General features: G+C 54.9%; 1 protein-coding gene across 8 annotated transcripts in view; it reads right to left on the bottom strand.

The window, feature by feature from the left end:
- ARSG (arylsulfatase G) overlaps positions 1-16276 on the bottom strand; it is a 98126-nt gene that overhangs the window by 17817 nt on the left and 64033 nt on the right. For 7 of the 8 annotated variants that reach the window (XR_009449231.1, XM_059670089.1, XM_059670088.1 and 4 more), the window contains 4 exons: positions 15711-15822; positions 12919-13056; positions 8997-9193; positions 7975-8055 (listed from right to left, as the gene is read on the bottom strand). Coding sequence is in view for 7 of the 8 variants with exons in the window: in XM_059670089.1 (XP_059526072.1) it covers positions 7975-8055; positions 8997-9193; positions 12919-13056; positions 15711-15822 (528 nt within the window). In the remaining variant the exon portion in view is untranslated. The remainder of the gene's footprint in view (positions 1-7974; positions 8056-8996; positions 9194-12918; positions 13057-15710; positions 15823-16276) is intronic. The other variant, XM_059670086.1, reaches the window with a different exon arrangement.

The raw sequence follows: 16276 nt of genomic DNA, 5'->3' as shown, positions 1-16276 counted from the left end.
GTCCAAACCCCAGCGGGTCCAGGGGTCCCCAAAGGTGTGGACGGAGTCGGCGAAGAAGGAATGACACGGAGACAGCGTTCAGTTGATCAGCAGCCTAGCCAGGATCTCTAGCCCGGATCTCCAGCCAAGTTCTGGTCTCGATCTCCAGAGAGGTTCTGCTCAGGTTCTCCAGCCAGGTTCAGTCACCAGGTTCTAGTCAGGCTCTCCTGCCAATCTCCGCAGTCAGGTTCAGTCCAGGATCCCCTGCCATGCTCTCTCGCCAGGCTCCGCCTCCAGGCTCCGAGGCCAGTCCCTGTCCAGGATCCTCCGGCATGCTCTCTCCAGCGAAGTTCTTCTGTCTCTAGAGAACGTTCTGTGTAGGTTTGGTGCCTAGGCTCTGTCTCTCTTGGTCCTGTCTTCCAAGCCCTGTGTTCTCAGTTTTGTGTTCTGAGTTCTGTCTCTTGCTGTCTTGTTACATCTGTATTTATACCAGTTGATTCAATCCTATCAATCTCTATTACAAAGGTTAGGGCGTTTCTTATCTCCATTCCAGGGAGTAAAGATTATGTAGCTTAAGCATGATTGTTTGTAGTGATTAACTACCCGCCTGGCACTTAGTTAAGTAGTTTCATCCCCTCCCTGACTTCAGGGAAAAATTCCTACCTGGGGAAACAACCTTTCTAGGAGAGGCATCCCCTCCCTGACTTCAGGGAAAAATTCCTACCTGGAGAAACAACCTTTCTCGGAGAGGTGACCTTGGTTAAAACACAGCACCAAGAAGGTGAGCAAACATATTAAGAACCGTATGCCATATATGCCAGGTCCCTTGAAACAGCAAGGATGGACCGGCTCCCGGCAGTGCACACGGACCAGAGAGTCCACAGGAAGCATGGAACGACTCCCACGCAGCTGCGGGTGCCTGATGTTCGCCCCGCTTAAGGCCAAAGAGCAGGCAGGCGGGGAGTGTCCACGCGTGCACGGGCAGGGCTCTGCAGAGAGCTCCACGCCCACCAGGGGAATTTATGTGGAAGCCGGGGGGGCGGGCAGGCGGGTGGAACATGGAGCCTGTTTATTTGCATGTCCATGGTGCACAAGTTTCGGACAGGTCTGCTAAGGAAGGCGAAGGCTTTAGTTCCCAGAAATGAGCCGACAGTGCTGACAGCCAGCCAGAAGGCAGGTGAGAGCGCTGCGCGGCAGGCGAGGGCCCCCGGGGTCGGCCCAGGAGCTGGCCTCCGCCTCCGGGATGTTTCTAGGACGGTGCACCAGCCCCTAATGAACAAACCTGCGAATGGGCCTCCACCACTAGGGAGTCCGCTTGTTTGCCACACGCTTCTGTGCTGCTGTGTTCAGGCAAGGGACGTCCCCAAGTCGTTTTTCAGGAGAATATTTCTGTGCTTGCCTTATTTCAGCAGAGGGCTGGAAGCTGGAGGGGCTGCAAGGAACTCAGTCAGTTATAAGATGTGTATGTGCCAACCCAGTGCAGGGTCCACAGGCAAAGGCTCAGAACTAAGAGGAAGCGAGAAGAGGGCTGGCTGGGCGCAGCCCCTCGGCGCCCCCACTGGAGGGTCCACCCCGCTCTCCGTCTGCTGCACCCTGGGTTCTGGCTTTAACAGAGAGACACAGTTCAAAATCCCAGCCACGCCCAGAGACCTGCACTCGAAAGCAATCTCTCTGAAAAGCACCTAGGGTGTGCGTGAGCAATTATAAAAGTGTACATCCTACATGGCGTGGACGCCCTCTTCCTCTGAACCCCGGCATCCATGGCACTGGGGTGGACAGACTTAAAAAATCCAACTAGCGTTTTCCATGGGTCCCCAGGGCTGTGGAGTCTGATGATCAGAATAGCGTTGCTTGTTGTGATTTATCTGCACCAGCAGAGGCGAATCCCAAGAGAGCTGCCTCCGGTCCCTCCCGCCCCCCTACTCTCCAGTGATACGTGCTCCTACTAATGGAACCTCATTTCCAGTTAAACAACAGTAACACTACCATCTCCTGTCTAGGGAGCCCTGCCTACGCACAGAGTTAAAGCACCCCTGAGCGCAATGCGGAGAGCTTCCCTGCGTGACCTCATTTCATCCTTTTGATAACCTTGAGAGCCAGGTGCTTCTTATACCCATTTTTCAGATGAAGAAACTGAAGCTCAGAGAGGTTAAGCAATCTGCCCAAGGTCACACAGCTAGCAAATGTGAGAGCCAGGATTTGAGTCCAGGTCTAACTAGACAGCCAACACTCTCAGCCATTAAATCTTCTAGGGCCGCGTACCCACTCATCCCTGAATGCGTAGTAGACTCACTAGGGGAGCATTAAAAAATACCCACGCCGAGGACCCTTTCCCAGAAACCGTGATTTAATTGGCCCGGGATGCACTCCTGGTGAAGAGCGTCCATTCCAGAAGTAGGAGGGCTGGGACATGATCAAAAAGTGGACATAATGCGCTTGAGAATTAAATGTAGCCTCGTGCGTTTAATCACAGGGTTTTATATTGCCCACACCTCTATACCTTTAAGACTCAGGATCATGAATATGAACCTGTAAGTTATAATAACAGGTAAGTCCGTAGATTAAATGTCTACAAACTTTCTGATTCCAAAAGCCACTTCTCAGCGTGGATGAGCCCTCAGCCCCTGACCGTGGCACGCACAGGAGAAGTGTTGGTTGCATGTGGCTTTCTGTTGAGAAAAGCATGCCCCACGGTCGTGAGAACGCGTTGCAATGCGCTTGCGGTTAGTTATGACTCTAATTAAGGCAGAACCTCTTACTTAAAGCAATAACTATTTAGCCTCAGCAACCAAAGCATAAACAGAACCATGATTCATGGATTTGCTTCCTTGTTCTTCCCTGGCGACGGAAGTGACGTGCCTTCCCTCCTGCGTGGTGGCAGGGCCGGCCACCAGGCTGCCTCGGCCCACACTTAGGAATAGCAGTCTCTCCGGGAAGGGACACAGTGCCACGCCGCCCTGAGTCAGAAAGACAGCGCGCGCCACTTCCCATAGAGAGAACCCCGGGGGGCCCAGCGGAGACCCTGGCTGACTGAGTCCAGGGGGGGCTCGGGTTCAGGCGACTCGATGCCGGTGGTCTGAGGGCCAGCGTTTGAGGAATGTTAGCAAGGTGAGTGGGAGGCGCCTGGGGCACCAGCAGACCTGAGGTCTGGCTCCAGGGCCACCCTGCTCGTTTGGTGGCCTGAGGCAGAACTCTGAACCCCCGTCCGACTCCCTCTCCCCAGCCACGGAGGGCAAACAGGATGGTATTTATCTCCTGGGGCTGGGCGGAAAGCTACGTAAGTGAATGTATATGAGATTCGAAGCAAGAGCCTTTGGCATAGTGCTTGCCCGGCCGGCGTGGCTCAGTGGTTGAGCATTGACCTATGAACCAGGATGTCATGGTTTGATTTCCAGTCAGGGCACATGCCTGCAGGAGGCAGCCGACCCTGATTCTCTCTCATGATTGATCTTTCCCTTTCTCTCTCTCTCTCTCTCTCTCTCTCTCTCTCTCTCTCTCTCTCTCCCTCCCTTCCTCTCTGAAATCAATAAAAATATATTTTTAAAAAACCAAACAACTGAAAAATCACCTACAGATAAGAGAACGGCAGAAGCTGCCACCTGACAGCTCGCGTGCTGTACCAAGCCCTCTGACGCGTGGCTTGGCAAGGATGGCTTTGTTTTATTCAAACTAATTTTGTCTGTCTTTGGACAGGACCCAGTCTCCAGGGCCCTGAATCGCTGACCGGCCCACGCCGATGACACAGACACATGTCCGTTCGGATCCCCGGCCCGAATGGGGCCCGCAAAGGCCTCTGAATGTGTGGCTTGGGCAGAGAACACGCCTGTGCTGAGGAGCGCACGTCCTGCAGCCCCTGAACAGCCGGCTTCCTTCCTAAATAGAAACACGCGCGTGCCTTTGCCAAGGGTGCCCGGAGCCGACGGGCTTTCCAGAACCAAAGGGCAGCCAGGCCTCCGTGGGGACCGAGGACGCTGGCTGGCCGGGTGGCCTGAAGTGTGACAACGGGGGTGTTTCAAGCCTGGTGGCCAAAGGCCCGGGGGACACACAATTCCACCTCCCTGTCCCCGGCCAGGGCCAGCAGCCACCCCCTGTCCAGGGCACCCTCACCCAGCCCACCTCTGACCTTTTGCCACTCCCCCCCCTCCCCCCACTGGACAGAAGGCCCGATGCAGAGCAAGTCCCAGTGGGAAAGGTTATGCAACCACCTGATAGCATCAGATTACAAACAACCAAGGTCTCTTCGAGGCTGAGGATGCCAAATTCAACAGAATGTTTCCCCATCACCCAGGGGGAGGAAGGAACAGTCCTGCTCTTCAAATAAAACAACAAAAAAGAGTTTCCAGACAGAGGAGCCGTCTGTCAGCGGACAAACAAGGCGCTGGCTCTGTCCCGGCGGGAACGGGGTCTGATGTGGGGAGAGGGGCAGCTGCTCTGGGCCAGGCCCGGGCCGGGGCGTGCGCTTGGGGTCAGCACTGGGCAGGCACCTCACATCCTCCTTGTTTGGGAGAAGGCAGGGCCACCTGGGGGTGCCGCCCCCCTCCCCCCCGAGTTCGGTTTCTCCTCACCCCTGCAGGCACAAGCCAAGCCCAGGGGAGCACCCTCACTCCTGCACGGGGCGAAGCTGTGACTCCAGGAGACACTGCCTCATCCCATCCGCTGAGCAGGGCGGCGTGGCCAGGAAAGGGAAGGGAAGACCAGGAGGGGGCCGGGGCCTGCGAGCAGGAGCGGGCCGGCGACAGAGCGGGAAGAGCAGGGCTCTGGGTACTGTTCGTCCTACTCCGTTGCAAAAACACTGTCTTCTCTCTTTCATCTGCTCTAGAGACCGGCCGGCCCCCTTACAGCAGGACATGCAGGCATCCCACCGGCGAGGAACAGGTGGTCTAGAGGGACCCCAGCTCCCCTCCTGCCCTGAGCCCTGGCTACACCCTTCCAACAGGGCTCTGCCTGGCTTCCCAGAGCCCCCAGCAGCTTCCTGGGTAGGAGAGGAGCAAGGCTGTGGAGTAGCTGACAGAAGCTGGTTTGGGGAACGAAGATGACGTTCAGGACCTCCTAAGAAAAGGAGAAAATGGATCCGGCCCCAGCCCCACCACGAACCCAGGGCCTGTGCCTGCCACTCAGATATCACATCAGGCCTCCCTCACAAATCCCTGGCTGTCTCCTACTCATTCTTCAAAACTAGCCACTCAGGAAAGCCTTCCTGTCGGCCTCCCAGTGGACGAGAGGCCCTTGAGCTTCCTGCTATCATGGCGTTCTCACCCTGCAGCAGAATGACCTGCCCATGTGTTCGCTCCCATTCTGTCCAACAGAAGACTTTGCTGTCATGCAAGTGTTTTCTATTTGCACCATCCAATAGGGTAGCCGCTCGCCACACGTGGCTTCTGAGCCCTTGAAGTGTGGCTAAAGTGAGCAAGCAACTGAATTTGAATTCAAATAGTCATGTGTGGCTACTGCCACAGATTTCTGGGCCCCGTCCCCAGAGTTCCTGATTCAGCAGGTCTGGGCAGGGGGCCTAGAACCTGCATTGCTAACGAGTTCCTGAGACCACGCCTTGCCAACATCTGGTTGACATCTGGACGTTCAAGACGTGGATGACTCTAGAATCAAGATGGTCTGGATGTGGATATTTGAGGTTGGTGGTTCTCCAAGTGGGGTCCCTGGGGTAGACTATCGGCATCACCCAGGTGCTTCTTGGAAATGGAGCATCTCCATCGCCAGACCCACCGAGTCAGAACTTCACCATCCCTTCAGGCCAGGGCCTTTGATGACCTCTGTCCCCAGCACTGAGTTCCGGGCCCACAGTAGGTGCTCAACTAAAGGAAGGAAAAGGGCAAAGTAGGTTGCCCAGCTAGTAAGTCTGTTTCTCCTAAGGCAAGGTGCTTCCCTCGGAGAAGGGCTCCTGTCCACAACCCTCAGCTGGAATCCCTCTTTCAAAACTGCCTCCCAGGATGGGGGGAGAGACACGATGAGGCAGGTCCTCAGGCAGGAGACCAGAGGTCAGCTCTGGGGGAACAGAGAGCTCCCCACAGAGGAGCCACTTACCGACAGACCCTTCCCCCCCCCATCCTTGGTTTCCATGCCTTCTGGATTTTCACCCTGGACAGTTCTGATTCCAGGCTCGCCCAGGCTTTCCAACTGAGCGTGGGAGGTGGCAGGTGGCCTGCGGGTGTCCCAGGTACGGAGAGCAGGCCCCGTAACCTGCTACCGCAAACAGCCCCTCCCGCTCACACCTGCTGCTGTTCCGGGTGTCAGACGTGTCGCCACCCACGTCCAGTCCTGGCACCTTTTCCTGGACCAGCTCTCCAGGAACCAAAAGTAGGTTACCGTGTTCTTGAACTGGAGAGAACCAAAGAGATCAACAGAGGGAGAAACCCCAACCCTGTATGCACAGGAGAGGGGAGGTGGCACCCAGTGCCCTGACACGACACAAGGCCACAGTCCTGGCAGCCGCTCCCTCGTCAAGTTTTCCAGGATCCGAGTCAAGGAACACCAGGTTAAAGTTGACGGAGAAGAAGGAGCAATCGGCACGTCCCTCTCACCCCCGGCCATGAGGGGCACAAAGGTTATAGTCTTGGGGACGACAAATACGCTGCCCGACGAATATGGGAGGGACTTTGTGTCCTTTGACCTGGACACCGGGGGCCACAGCTCAGGATCGAGCTGGGCTGCAGGAAAACCCTGGCACAGGGGTAACCCTGCCACGCCCACCTCCAAGCCCCTTAGGTACAAGCACCTTCTACAAACTTACTTTAACTTTTTCGGATATAATAATACCAGTTCGTTGTCGGGGAGAAAATCGCACTTCAATCCTCCAGAGATAATTACCGCTAATCATTGCTTACCTTTTCTTGCCTCTTTTAACAATTTTCCCAAGAATACCTATGCTTATTTTCATATAATTACCCCTTACCTATTGTGTGTGTGTGTGTATGTGTGTGTGTGTGTGTGTGTGTTTATTAATCCTCACACGAGGATATTTTCCCATTGATTATTTTAGAGAGAGTGGAATGGAAGGGGAACTACATAGAGAGAGAAACATCGATGTGAGAGAGAGACATGGATTGGGTTGCCTCCTGCACGTGCCCGGACCGGGGCCAGGGATGGAGCCTGCAACCAAGGGACAAGCCCTTGACTGGAATCGAACCTGGGACAGTTCAGTCCGAGGGCTGACGCTCTAGCCACTGAGCCAAACTGGCTGGGGCCTTTACATGTTGTTTGGCAACCTGCTTTTTCACTGAAAAGTACTGCAGGCCAATGCTTCCAGGTCAACGATATGCAGCACTTCACACTCCTGTGTCAGTAGATACCTGGGCTAAGTCCAGGAAGCATCGTTGTATGTGCATCATTGTGCACTTGGCTACTTATCTCTTCAGGACAAATGCTCCGAGGAGACAGGGAAGCATCAGCAGGCTCGCGCCTTTTTCAGGGTCTGGCCCACACTACCAAACTGTCAGTAGATGGACACTGAGCTGAGAGCGGAAGGATGTTTAAACAGAGAAGGGCAGCGTGGCGCAGTGGGGAGATCACCGGCTTTCACTGTGTGACGGTGGGCAGGTGACTTGGCCGCTCTGAGCCCCTCTCTCTCTCTCCATCTGTAAGTGGAAATGAACCTGCCTTTCATGATTGTAAGCTTTAGAGACAATGGGTACAGAAACCTCCAGTGAGCGGTGCACTACATATCTCTTGAATGAATGAAATGAATTAACGGTTGGGTGGATGGAGGGATGACTTTTTTAAAAGGAGAGAAAGAAGGGAAAGAGAATGAGGAAGGGGCTGGCTCGTGGGAGAGGGTGGTCCCCTGAGGGAGTCCCAGGAGGAAAGGCGAGACCAGGATGCTCCGGGCTGAACAGAGGCTCTCTCTGCCCCATCAGGTTCTCTCCTGGGACCTGGTGGCTGGTGAGGACCTTGTCCCTGGTTCACAACGATGCCCTGAGGCCCGGAGATAGAATCCCATGTCCTACCCACAGTGGGACCCACCAGCCCCAGCTGAGCCCCTACCTCGAGGAACTTGCCACGATCCGGTGAAGGGACCCACGCTGCCTGCCAGCTCACATTTCTGAGCCCACGGGCCGTTGTCTCCTAAAAACCAAAAGGAGAAACATGGAAAGGTCAACAAACCGGTGGTCACTTTGGCTGAGTCTCTCTCTCTAGCCCTACATCCCTGGGCACAGCAGGGGACTGGATAGAAGCGGGACCTGTAAAATCAACTAGGACCCTGCCCTTGAAGAGTTGCTGGGCTTTCAAAGAGCAGGGTTCCTCCTCCGGCATCTTGAGGCGCCTGCCTTATGGACTTGGGCCTTTTATAGCTTTAACAATCTCATTACCAATGCCATCAGCCCAGCCACGACTGACTGACCACCTATGATGTGCCCGGGGCTTCACATACATGATCTCATACCCTCCAACATGCTACAGACTAAGACCCCATGGTTAGCTTCACTTTGCAGATGTGAAACAGAGGTGTGTAGATATCAACCTTCTCAGCAGCAGCATACGGATTCGAATCCAGGTGTCTACGTGACCCAGCGGCAGCGCTCTGACCCCCTGCCTCCTCCGACAGGGACCGGAGACCCACAGGGCTGGGTGGGGGCCTCTGAATGGCCGGCCAGTTCAGCTCCACTCAGCCAGAGGACGGGACCTGGCGAGCTGGTGGCCAGTAGCAACTGGAGTCCCTGGGACCGGGAAGATAGTGAGGAGGGAGTCTAGAACAGTCTGAGTGCTGTACAGGTTCTCAACGTCCAAGTTATTCATTAATTAAGCGCAACGCCCAGAGGGCCCTGACCAAGACTTATGGGGCCAGGGGGGCAGCTGCTGTCTCTGTGCAAACCTGCCTGGGGGCTCGGCCTTGGAGGCCCCAAATGGACAGGTGCTCAGCATTCAACCATCACCAGTGGGGCCCCAAGTTCAGAGCGAGCCCCCTGCCCGGCGGAAGACGATCACTTGACCAGACTCGGCTCTCAGGGCGCAGGCACAGGCAGCCGTCAGCGCCCAGCTAGGCAGGCTGGGTCTCGCTGCCTCACCTGTAAACCAGAGGAACGTATTTCCCTTTGCCGTGCGGTCAGCTCCGTCTTTGATCTGGCCCACCAGGCCGTCCATCTCCCGGAGGCCTGCAGCGTATGGCGCGCGGCCCTGTGGGTCTGCCGACAGCTGGGTCCTGGTTAGGGGCACGTGCATGTGGGCCAGGCCCACGTAGAGCAGGAAAGGTCTCCCGCTGGCGCTGGAACAGAGAGCCGAGCGGTCACCCTCCAGAGGTCTTGTCCTCTGTCTCTCCTGAGCCTCAGAGCCAAGCCCCAGAACACCTCCTCCCCACGTGCTCAGGGAGTGCATGTCCGTCTAGAACAGTGATGCTCAACCTTCCTAATGCCGCGACCCTTTAATACAGTTCCTCATGTTGTGGTGACCCCCAATTTCATTGTTACAAATTGAACATAATTAAAGCACAGTGATTAGTCACAAAAACAATATGTAATTATATATGTGTGTTCTGATGGTCTTAGGCGACCCCTGTGAAAGGGTTGTTCAACCCCCAAAGGGGTCGCGACCCACAGGTTGAGAACCGCTGGTCTAGAACCTTCCTAGGATATGTGGAGATCATCTGATGAGCCAGTTAAAACCTGAGAGCAGCCCTGGCCGGTCTGGCTCACTGGTTAGAGCATCAGCCCTCAGACCAAAGGGTCTGGGTTCGATTCCCAGTCAAGGGCATGTACCTGGGTTGCAGGCCCAATCTCCAGTAAGGAGTGTGCAGGAGACAGCCAATCAATGATTCTCTGTCATCATTGATGTTTCCATCTCTCACGGATCATTGTGCAGGCTGTTCCCTGCTTAGACACGTCCTGCTGAGAGAGTGAATGGGAGCTTAACTCCCGCCCACCGTCCCCTGGCCCAGCAGGCCCTGGGGCCCAGGTCAGCACCCACCCGAGGGGGCGCCTTTTCCTAATTTGCAGGGAGATGCCGCACTGCAGTGGCCTGCCGGATACAGCTGGCTGGAATGTCAGGAATCCTGCAAGCCAGTTTTAAACATGACAGACAGTTACCAGGAAGTCCAACCAGCTTACAATGAGATTATATTAAAAACAAAGGTAATACGTGCTCATGATGTGTCACGTCCTAATCATTCTACCGCATTTTACTGTTGCCTGTGCTCTGAGGCTTAGGTCCACTGCATCTGTGTGATGGCAATACCACAGAACGGCATGCTGCTCTCCTCCCTTCCCAACTCCACACTCAAGGACATGGCGCTGGGAGCTGAACCCAGCCCGGAAGATGGTGTTTATAAAGAGAGATGGGGGCATAAGCTACAAATGAGGCCTTTTTCCTCTGAGTGCCAGGTATTACACATGTAGCAGCTCATCGCTACATATAGGCTGAGGGGGAAGGGGGTCCCCATCGCCCACTCTTTGTCTCCGCCCTCATCACTATCCTCCACACGCCCAGCCGTCATCAACGTCCTACTAGCACCCCCGGCCAGAGGCTGAAAGGGGAGTGCAGTGATGACAGACGCTACACGTGTGGATGGATGAAAAGCCCAGGCCCTGGAGACCTGCATCCAAATTTCAAGAACTCTTAGTTCATGGCTGTCTGGCCCTGGGTGACTGACTTAACCTCCACGGTCGCCTTTTTATTAATAACTATAAATAATACAAGCTGACACGCGGTACCCAGGATGCACCTCTTCCCCTGTATCTTGATGCCACTTGAGAATCCATGAAGATGGCGTCTTGCAAAAACCACACAAATTGGCTCCCTGGGGCTTTGAGCCCCGAGGGCACCCCTTCGTGAGGCTCCTGTGCTGAGCAGAAAATAACGGAGCGTGGCTGGTGCTTTGGGGGGGGGGGGGGAGGGGGGCGGGGAGGGTGGGGAGCCGATCATAAGACAGTAGGATTCAGTTTTTGTTTGTCCATAAGCACCGGCACAGAATGAGGCTAGGAGGACACGCCCCGCCTCTCTCCAGGGGTTATCTCTGGGACGGGGCATTCAGGGTGACTTTTCTGTTTGCTCACCTCTGTTTTCAGAAACTCCTAAAGGGAACCTATTATTTGTGTGGCCGAAGGAGTGAGCGGCAAGCAGGGAAGAGAAAAACAAGATGCCAGAGGGGACATTTCAGGGGAGAGGGGACGGGATGGGCGTGGAGATGCACTGAAGATGAGGCCCCGGAGAAAATCCTGACCTGAAATTATAAACGGCAGGCGAGGGGCACCCACCTCTCAGGAAAGGTTCTGGCAGGCACCTGGCCGGGGAGAGCCAGGCAAGGAGGTGAGGCAGGGCTTCCCAGCTGGCAGGACGGCACTGGTTTCTGGGGATGGCCCCATGGGATTGAGCGGACAGGGGTCTCTCCGGAATGGGCTGCTGCAATAGCCCCCCCACATTTCCCCATCCCCCTCTGGGCCTCGGTGTTACAGATAAGCTTCGGGAACCTGGACTGGATCTGTCGGTTCCGTTTGGAAACCCACTGGGCTCCTGCAGCCTGCCAGGCGTCCAAGCAGGATGGAGGGTGTTAGGTGGGGGCTGGGTGAGGGCAAGATGAGGAGGGGCAGCCCCAGAGGGGGAGACAGACCAGTAAGAAGGGCCCCTCGGGGGGGGGGGGCAGGGCAAGTGGAAGAGGGACTCAAGATCTTGATGCGGGTCCTGGCCTCCAGGGCGTGGGCACCTCTAGGACCTACTGCCCAATGGTGAACACCCCAGAATCTGAGCCTCCCCTCTGACTCCAAATACCCCTCGCTACTCCTCATACCTGTGCCCCCACCCTGACCCTTGTCAGGCTCTCGCCCCCTCATGAACTTCAGTGCCCCGTCCCAGGCCCTGCAGGAGCAGAGGCCTGGCCAGCAGGGACGCGGGAGCCCACACCATCTGCTTTCCCCCTTGTGGTCCATTCAGAGCCTCGCCTGCTGCTTTCAAAAACCCAAGTCAAGGATTAGCTTTCAGCGTCGCTGCTAGAGGAAGGGTCTATATTCAAGTAAGGATCCAAGTCAAACATTCGAAGACGTCCTTGGGCTGCCCCTTGCCGAGGAGAGCAGGACCCCACACTCTGGGGACCCTGGTAGTTCTGACAAGTCCCGATGGGGGCAGGGGTCGCAGGGGGAGGAGAGGGGCGGAGTGGGCAGGAGGAGCAAGGAGCACAGACCTGGGAGCCTTCTCTGCTGATTCTGAAAATCACAGAGGAATTGGAAAGTCACATCCTAAAGAAATCCGCATGCCTGAGGGTTACTTTCTGTCTGTTAAAAGCCAATGGGATTCGTGTGACTTTTCACTCAATAACCGGTGAGTAAGTGAGCAAACGCTTCACCTTTTTCATGAGATAAGTACAGTGTTCACTGATTGGTTTGTCCTTTAACTGATTCATGAACTGGTGAATGGACAGTATCGCACTCTTGCCCAGCGGGCATGGCTCAGTGGTTGAGCGTCGACCTATGAACCAGGAGGTCACAGTTTGATTCCCGGTCAGGGCACATGCCCGGGTTGTGGGTTCGATCCCCAGTGTGGGGCATGCAGGAGGCAGCCGATCAATGATTCTCTCTCATCACTGATGTTTCTATCTCTCTCCCCCTCTCCCTTCCTCTCTGAAATCAATAAAAACATATTTTAAAAAACAACAACCAGTATCACACGTTCTTCAAAGCAAGCAGTAAACCATTCCTAGACCCAGCCGGCGGCCAGCCCTGCCTGAGATGCTGTGATGCTGGCAGTGGAGCCTCTGCCCTCAGTGGGAACAGGGGAGCCCAGGAACTCGGGGAGCAACCTGAGGAATGTCCACCCCAGGCCTGGACAGTCTGAGGAGGACTGCTTTCCAGTTTCTTTCCAGGAGAGGGGTGTGCATCCCCCTTGGCCGGACAGGGGAGCTCGCCGTGGCTTTGTAGAGCTGAGGGAGGCCAGGGTGCATGGTGGCCGGGAGCCGGGGGTCCTGGGTCGGGGGTTGGAGGCACTCGGGGCCAGAGGACGCCTCACCTGGCACGCTGGATGAACTGGGTGGCTTTCTCGGCGTACCTGTGCGCGAGGCTGCTCAGGTTCACGGGCTGCTCCACGATGCGCAGGTTCTCATACAGAGGAAGGGCCACGTCCGTGTAGCAGTCCCTGTCGGGGCTCCTGGGTGCAAACCACAGACGGAGAGCATTCAGTCCCGCGACCTAAGTGGCCCTCAGGGGGAGCCAGGTGCTTTCACGCAGCGACACACCCAACCACGCAACCCTTAGTGGCCTGGCGCCGGGCGGCCTTCCAGCCGGCCATCTCCTCCAAGTGTAAAACCAGCACCACGCCTTCTTGCATTCCCTTTGAAGAGAAAGACTTGAGCGCTAGAAACTTTATGAGTCCCATGTTGCTGGGAGAGAAACTGAGGTCTAAACAGACTGCATTACTCAAGCGGAGCCCCACAGCCCATCAGTAGCCCAGCCCTGGCTTCTCCCACTGCCCCCCCAAATGATGACTTGTCCGTGGGGTGCAACAGCTTCATGAGGCACAACATCTGACAGCAGAACAACAGAAGGCTGGGGACAATGGTAAAATTTCAAACTATGTTTAGAGAGAATTTGCAGACACTTTAGCCATTGGGGAAAAATGGAGGTCAAGCCAATAGCCCCTCCAGGAAAAAACAACGCAGCCCTTGGTCTTACGGATCAAAACGAGTCTGACCTGCAAACGCCTCCGCGTGGGGCTGAGGGAAGACTTGGCCAGGCGCCTGGGCAGGTATCGCCCTTCTGAGCACCACAATGCTCATCTCAACATCTGTCTCGAGTTTTTCAGCTTTTTATGATCTCGTTGCAACTCCATCATTTATACTCCCCGCCCCCCCGCCAAGCCAGTCCTTTTTTCTATTTGATTTGTTAATTTTTAATTATTTAATCATTTTTATTGAATTTATATTGGTTAATAAAGTGATATAGGTTCCAGGTGTACAATTGCATAATACATCCTTTGTCTATGGTATTGTGTGTTCATCACCCCAAGTCAAGTCTCCTTCCCTCACCATTTATCTGCCCTTTACCCTCATCTACCTCCCTCGCCCCTCCCCCGCCCCCATTTGATTTAACATGGATTTATAAGGAACAGGCTGACAGGTGTCATGTGGCCACCGGTGATCCCCAGATAAGAAGGGCGGGGAGATGCTCTATGGCCTCACTTCTCATGCTGCAGTGTGCACACAGATCACCTGGCATCTTGTGAAACGCAGGCCTCGGGGTGGGGTCTGAACTTCTGCGTTTCTAATAGGTGCCCAGGTGATGCCCGTGCAGTTGGTCCAGAGACCACCCTTTGAGGAGCAAGGATCTAGAGGACATGGGCTCTGGACTGACTGAGTCTCCATCCCCACCTCCTATAGCTCCAGGGTGACCTGGGCACAGGTGCAGCCCAGCAAACCCGGGCCTCGCACAGTGGATTGCAGGTAAGTACACAGAGCGCCTAGATTGTCACAGCTTCTCAATAAGCGGCCATTATTATACGAACTATTGTGCTGTTAATGAGCCAGCGAGACGGCTTTCCCCAAGCAGCTGAAATGCCTGCGACCTTATAACCTCTGTGCACAGTCTGAACAAGCAGAGCACGTGGTTTGTGTTGCTTTATTACCTGCATAACCTGTATCACCTTGTTCTTTTTTGTTAATCCTCACCCCAGGATATTTTTCCATTGATTTTCAGAGAGAGTGGAAGGGAGGGGGAGAGGCAGAGAGAGAGAGAGAAACATCAATGCGAGAGACACACATCAACTGGTTGCTTCCCGCACGCGCCCAGACCAGGGCTGGAGATCGAGCCCGCAACCGAGATAGGTGCCCTTGACCAGAATCGAACCCAGGACCCTTCAGTCCGCAGGTCGATGCCCTATCCACTGAGCCAAACCGGCTAGGGCTTTATCACCTTTTTCTGACCGTTAATGTATTGCAGGCTCATTACTGAATTTTGGGAAGCGCAATGAGGAAGAAAAAAACAACAAAACCCTTAGTCCCACAACCAGAGTGAACGGCCCATGGTTGGCATGTTTCCGTGGTGTCTCCCGACGGGCTATAAAGGCATAAACACGGAGGCAGTTATGGTCCCACTGTTGGTGATTGCTTCCTGCTTTCTTCACTTACATGGTGAGCATTTCCCCAGTTCACTGACTATGTCTGTAAATTAGGGCCCCGTGGCGCTCCAATGTCAGGTGCAGGCTTATCTGCAGGGGCGGGGGGAGTGGGGGGAGCTGGTAAGGAGCCCTGTGCGCTTCCTCCCTGGGCCAGGTGCGTGGCCCAGGAGCAAAGCCAGCAGGCAGAGCAGGAGGGAACCCTACCTGTGAGACCGTGGCGGTGCCGGGCTCTGCCCAGCAGAGCTAAACGGTCCAAGGAACCTGGCAAATTCCCATAAGGAAGTTCTGTGAAATTCTGTTGGCCTCACCTTTGCTAAAAGTTTTCTTGCTCTTTTTCGCTGTCTTTTTGTTTTCTTTTGTTGTTAATCCTCACCTAAGTGTATTTTCCCCCTTGCTTTTCAGAGTGGAAGGAAGGGAAGGAGGGGCAGAGAGAGAAACATTGACGTGAGAGAGAAACATCAACTGGTTGCCTCCCACAGGCACCCCGACCGGGGACAGGGAGCGAACCCACAACCCAGGTGCGTGCCCTTGAATGCGACCCTTTCGTGCAGGGACCGATGCTCTAACCACTGACCACATTGGCCAGGGCACCGTTTTGCTGTCTTAACTGTCCCCTGTCAGCCCCTCTGACTTGCTCCTGACGGACCACGCCGCCAGGATGTGTGGCTCTGGATCCCACAGCCAATTACCTTGATGGTCCCTCGCCCCGGGGGCATGCCGGGCAAGGAGGGAGGTTGTAGCCGGGGCTATCTGTGCAGCCCATATCGTGGCTGTATGGGATTCCGAAGTAGTAATCAAACCCTGGAAGAGAAGCAACTGGTGAGCACCCCCACTCAGCTTCGGTTCCAGGAGCCTACGTCCTTACACCCAGGACAAAAATGTAATCTTCCCTGATTTAATACCGCAGTGCTATGGAGGATGTAATTAAAAGAGGATTTGATGAATATCCCTTTGTAGTCTGCAAAGAAAACACTGCTGGGTTCTGGCTGGAAGGCCAGATCTGGGATACAGCCTGTGATTAGTTAACCCGGAGTGGGAGGAAGTGGAGAGAATGATTAAGCCGGGACCATCCCCCGTGCCGTTACTGGCACATTGGGGAAGTATTGGCTGAAAATCTACTACATGCGTGACGCCGTAAGGGACAGAAGAATAAATTCTGCCCTCAAAATACTTCCCATCTGAATAGAATGTAAGATACAGAGATTAAGCTGTAAGGAGATGGAGAACCCGTAAGACAATAAGAGCGATTAGTTAA

The sequence above is a fragment of the Myotis daubentonii genome, chromosome 16 (assembly GCF_963259705.1).
Source record: "Myotis daubentonii chromosome 16, mMyoDau2.1, whole genome shotgun sequence".
NCBI lineage: Eukaryota > Metazoa > Chordata > Mammalia > Chiroptera > Vespertilionidae > Myotis > Myotis daubentonii.
The sequence above is the reverse complement of the archived record's forward strand: the minus strand, read 5'-3'. Positions and strand labels throughout refer to the sequence as shown.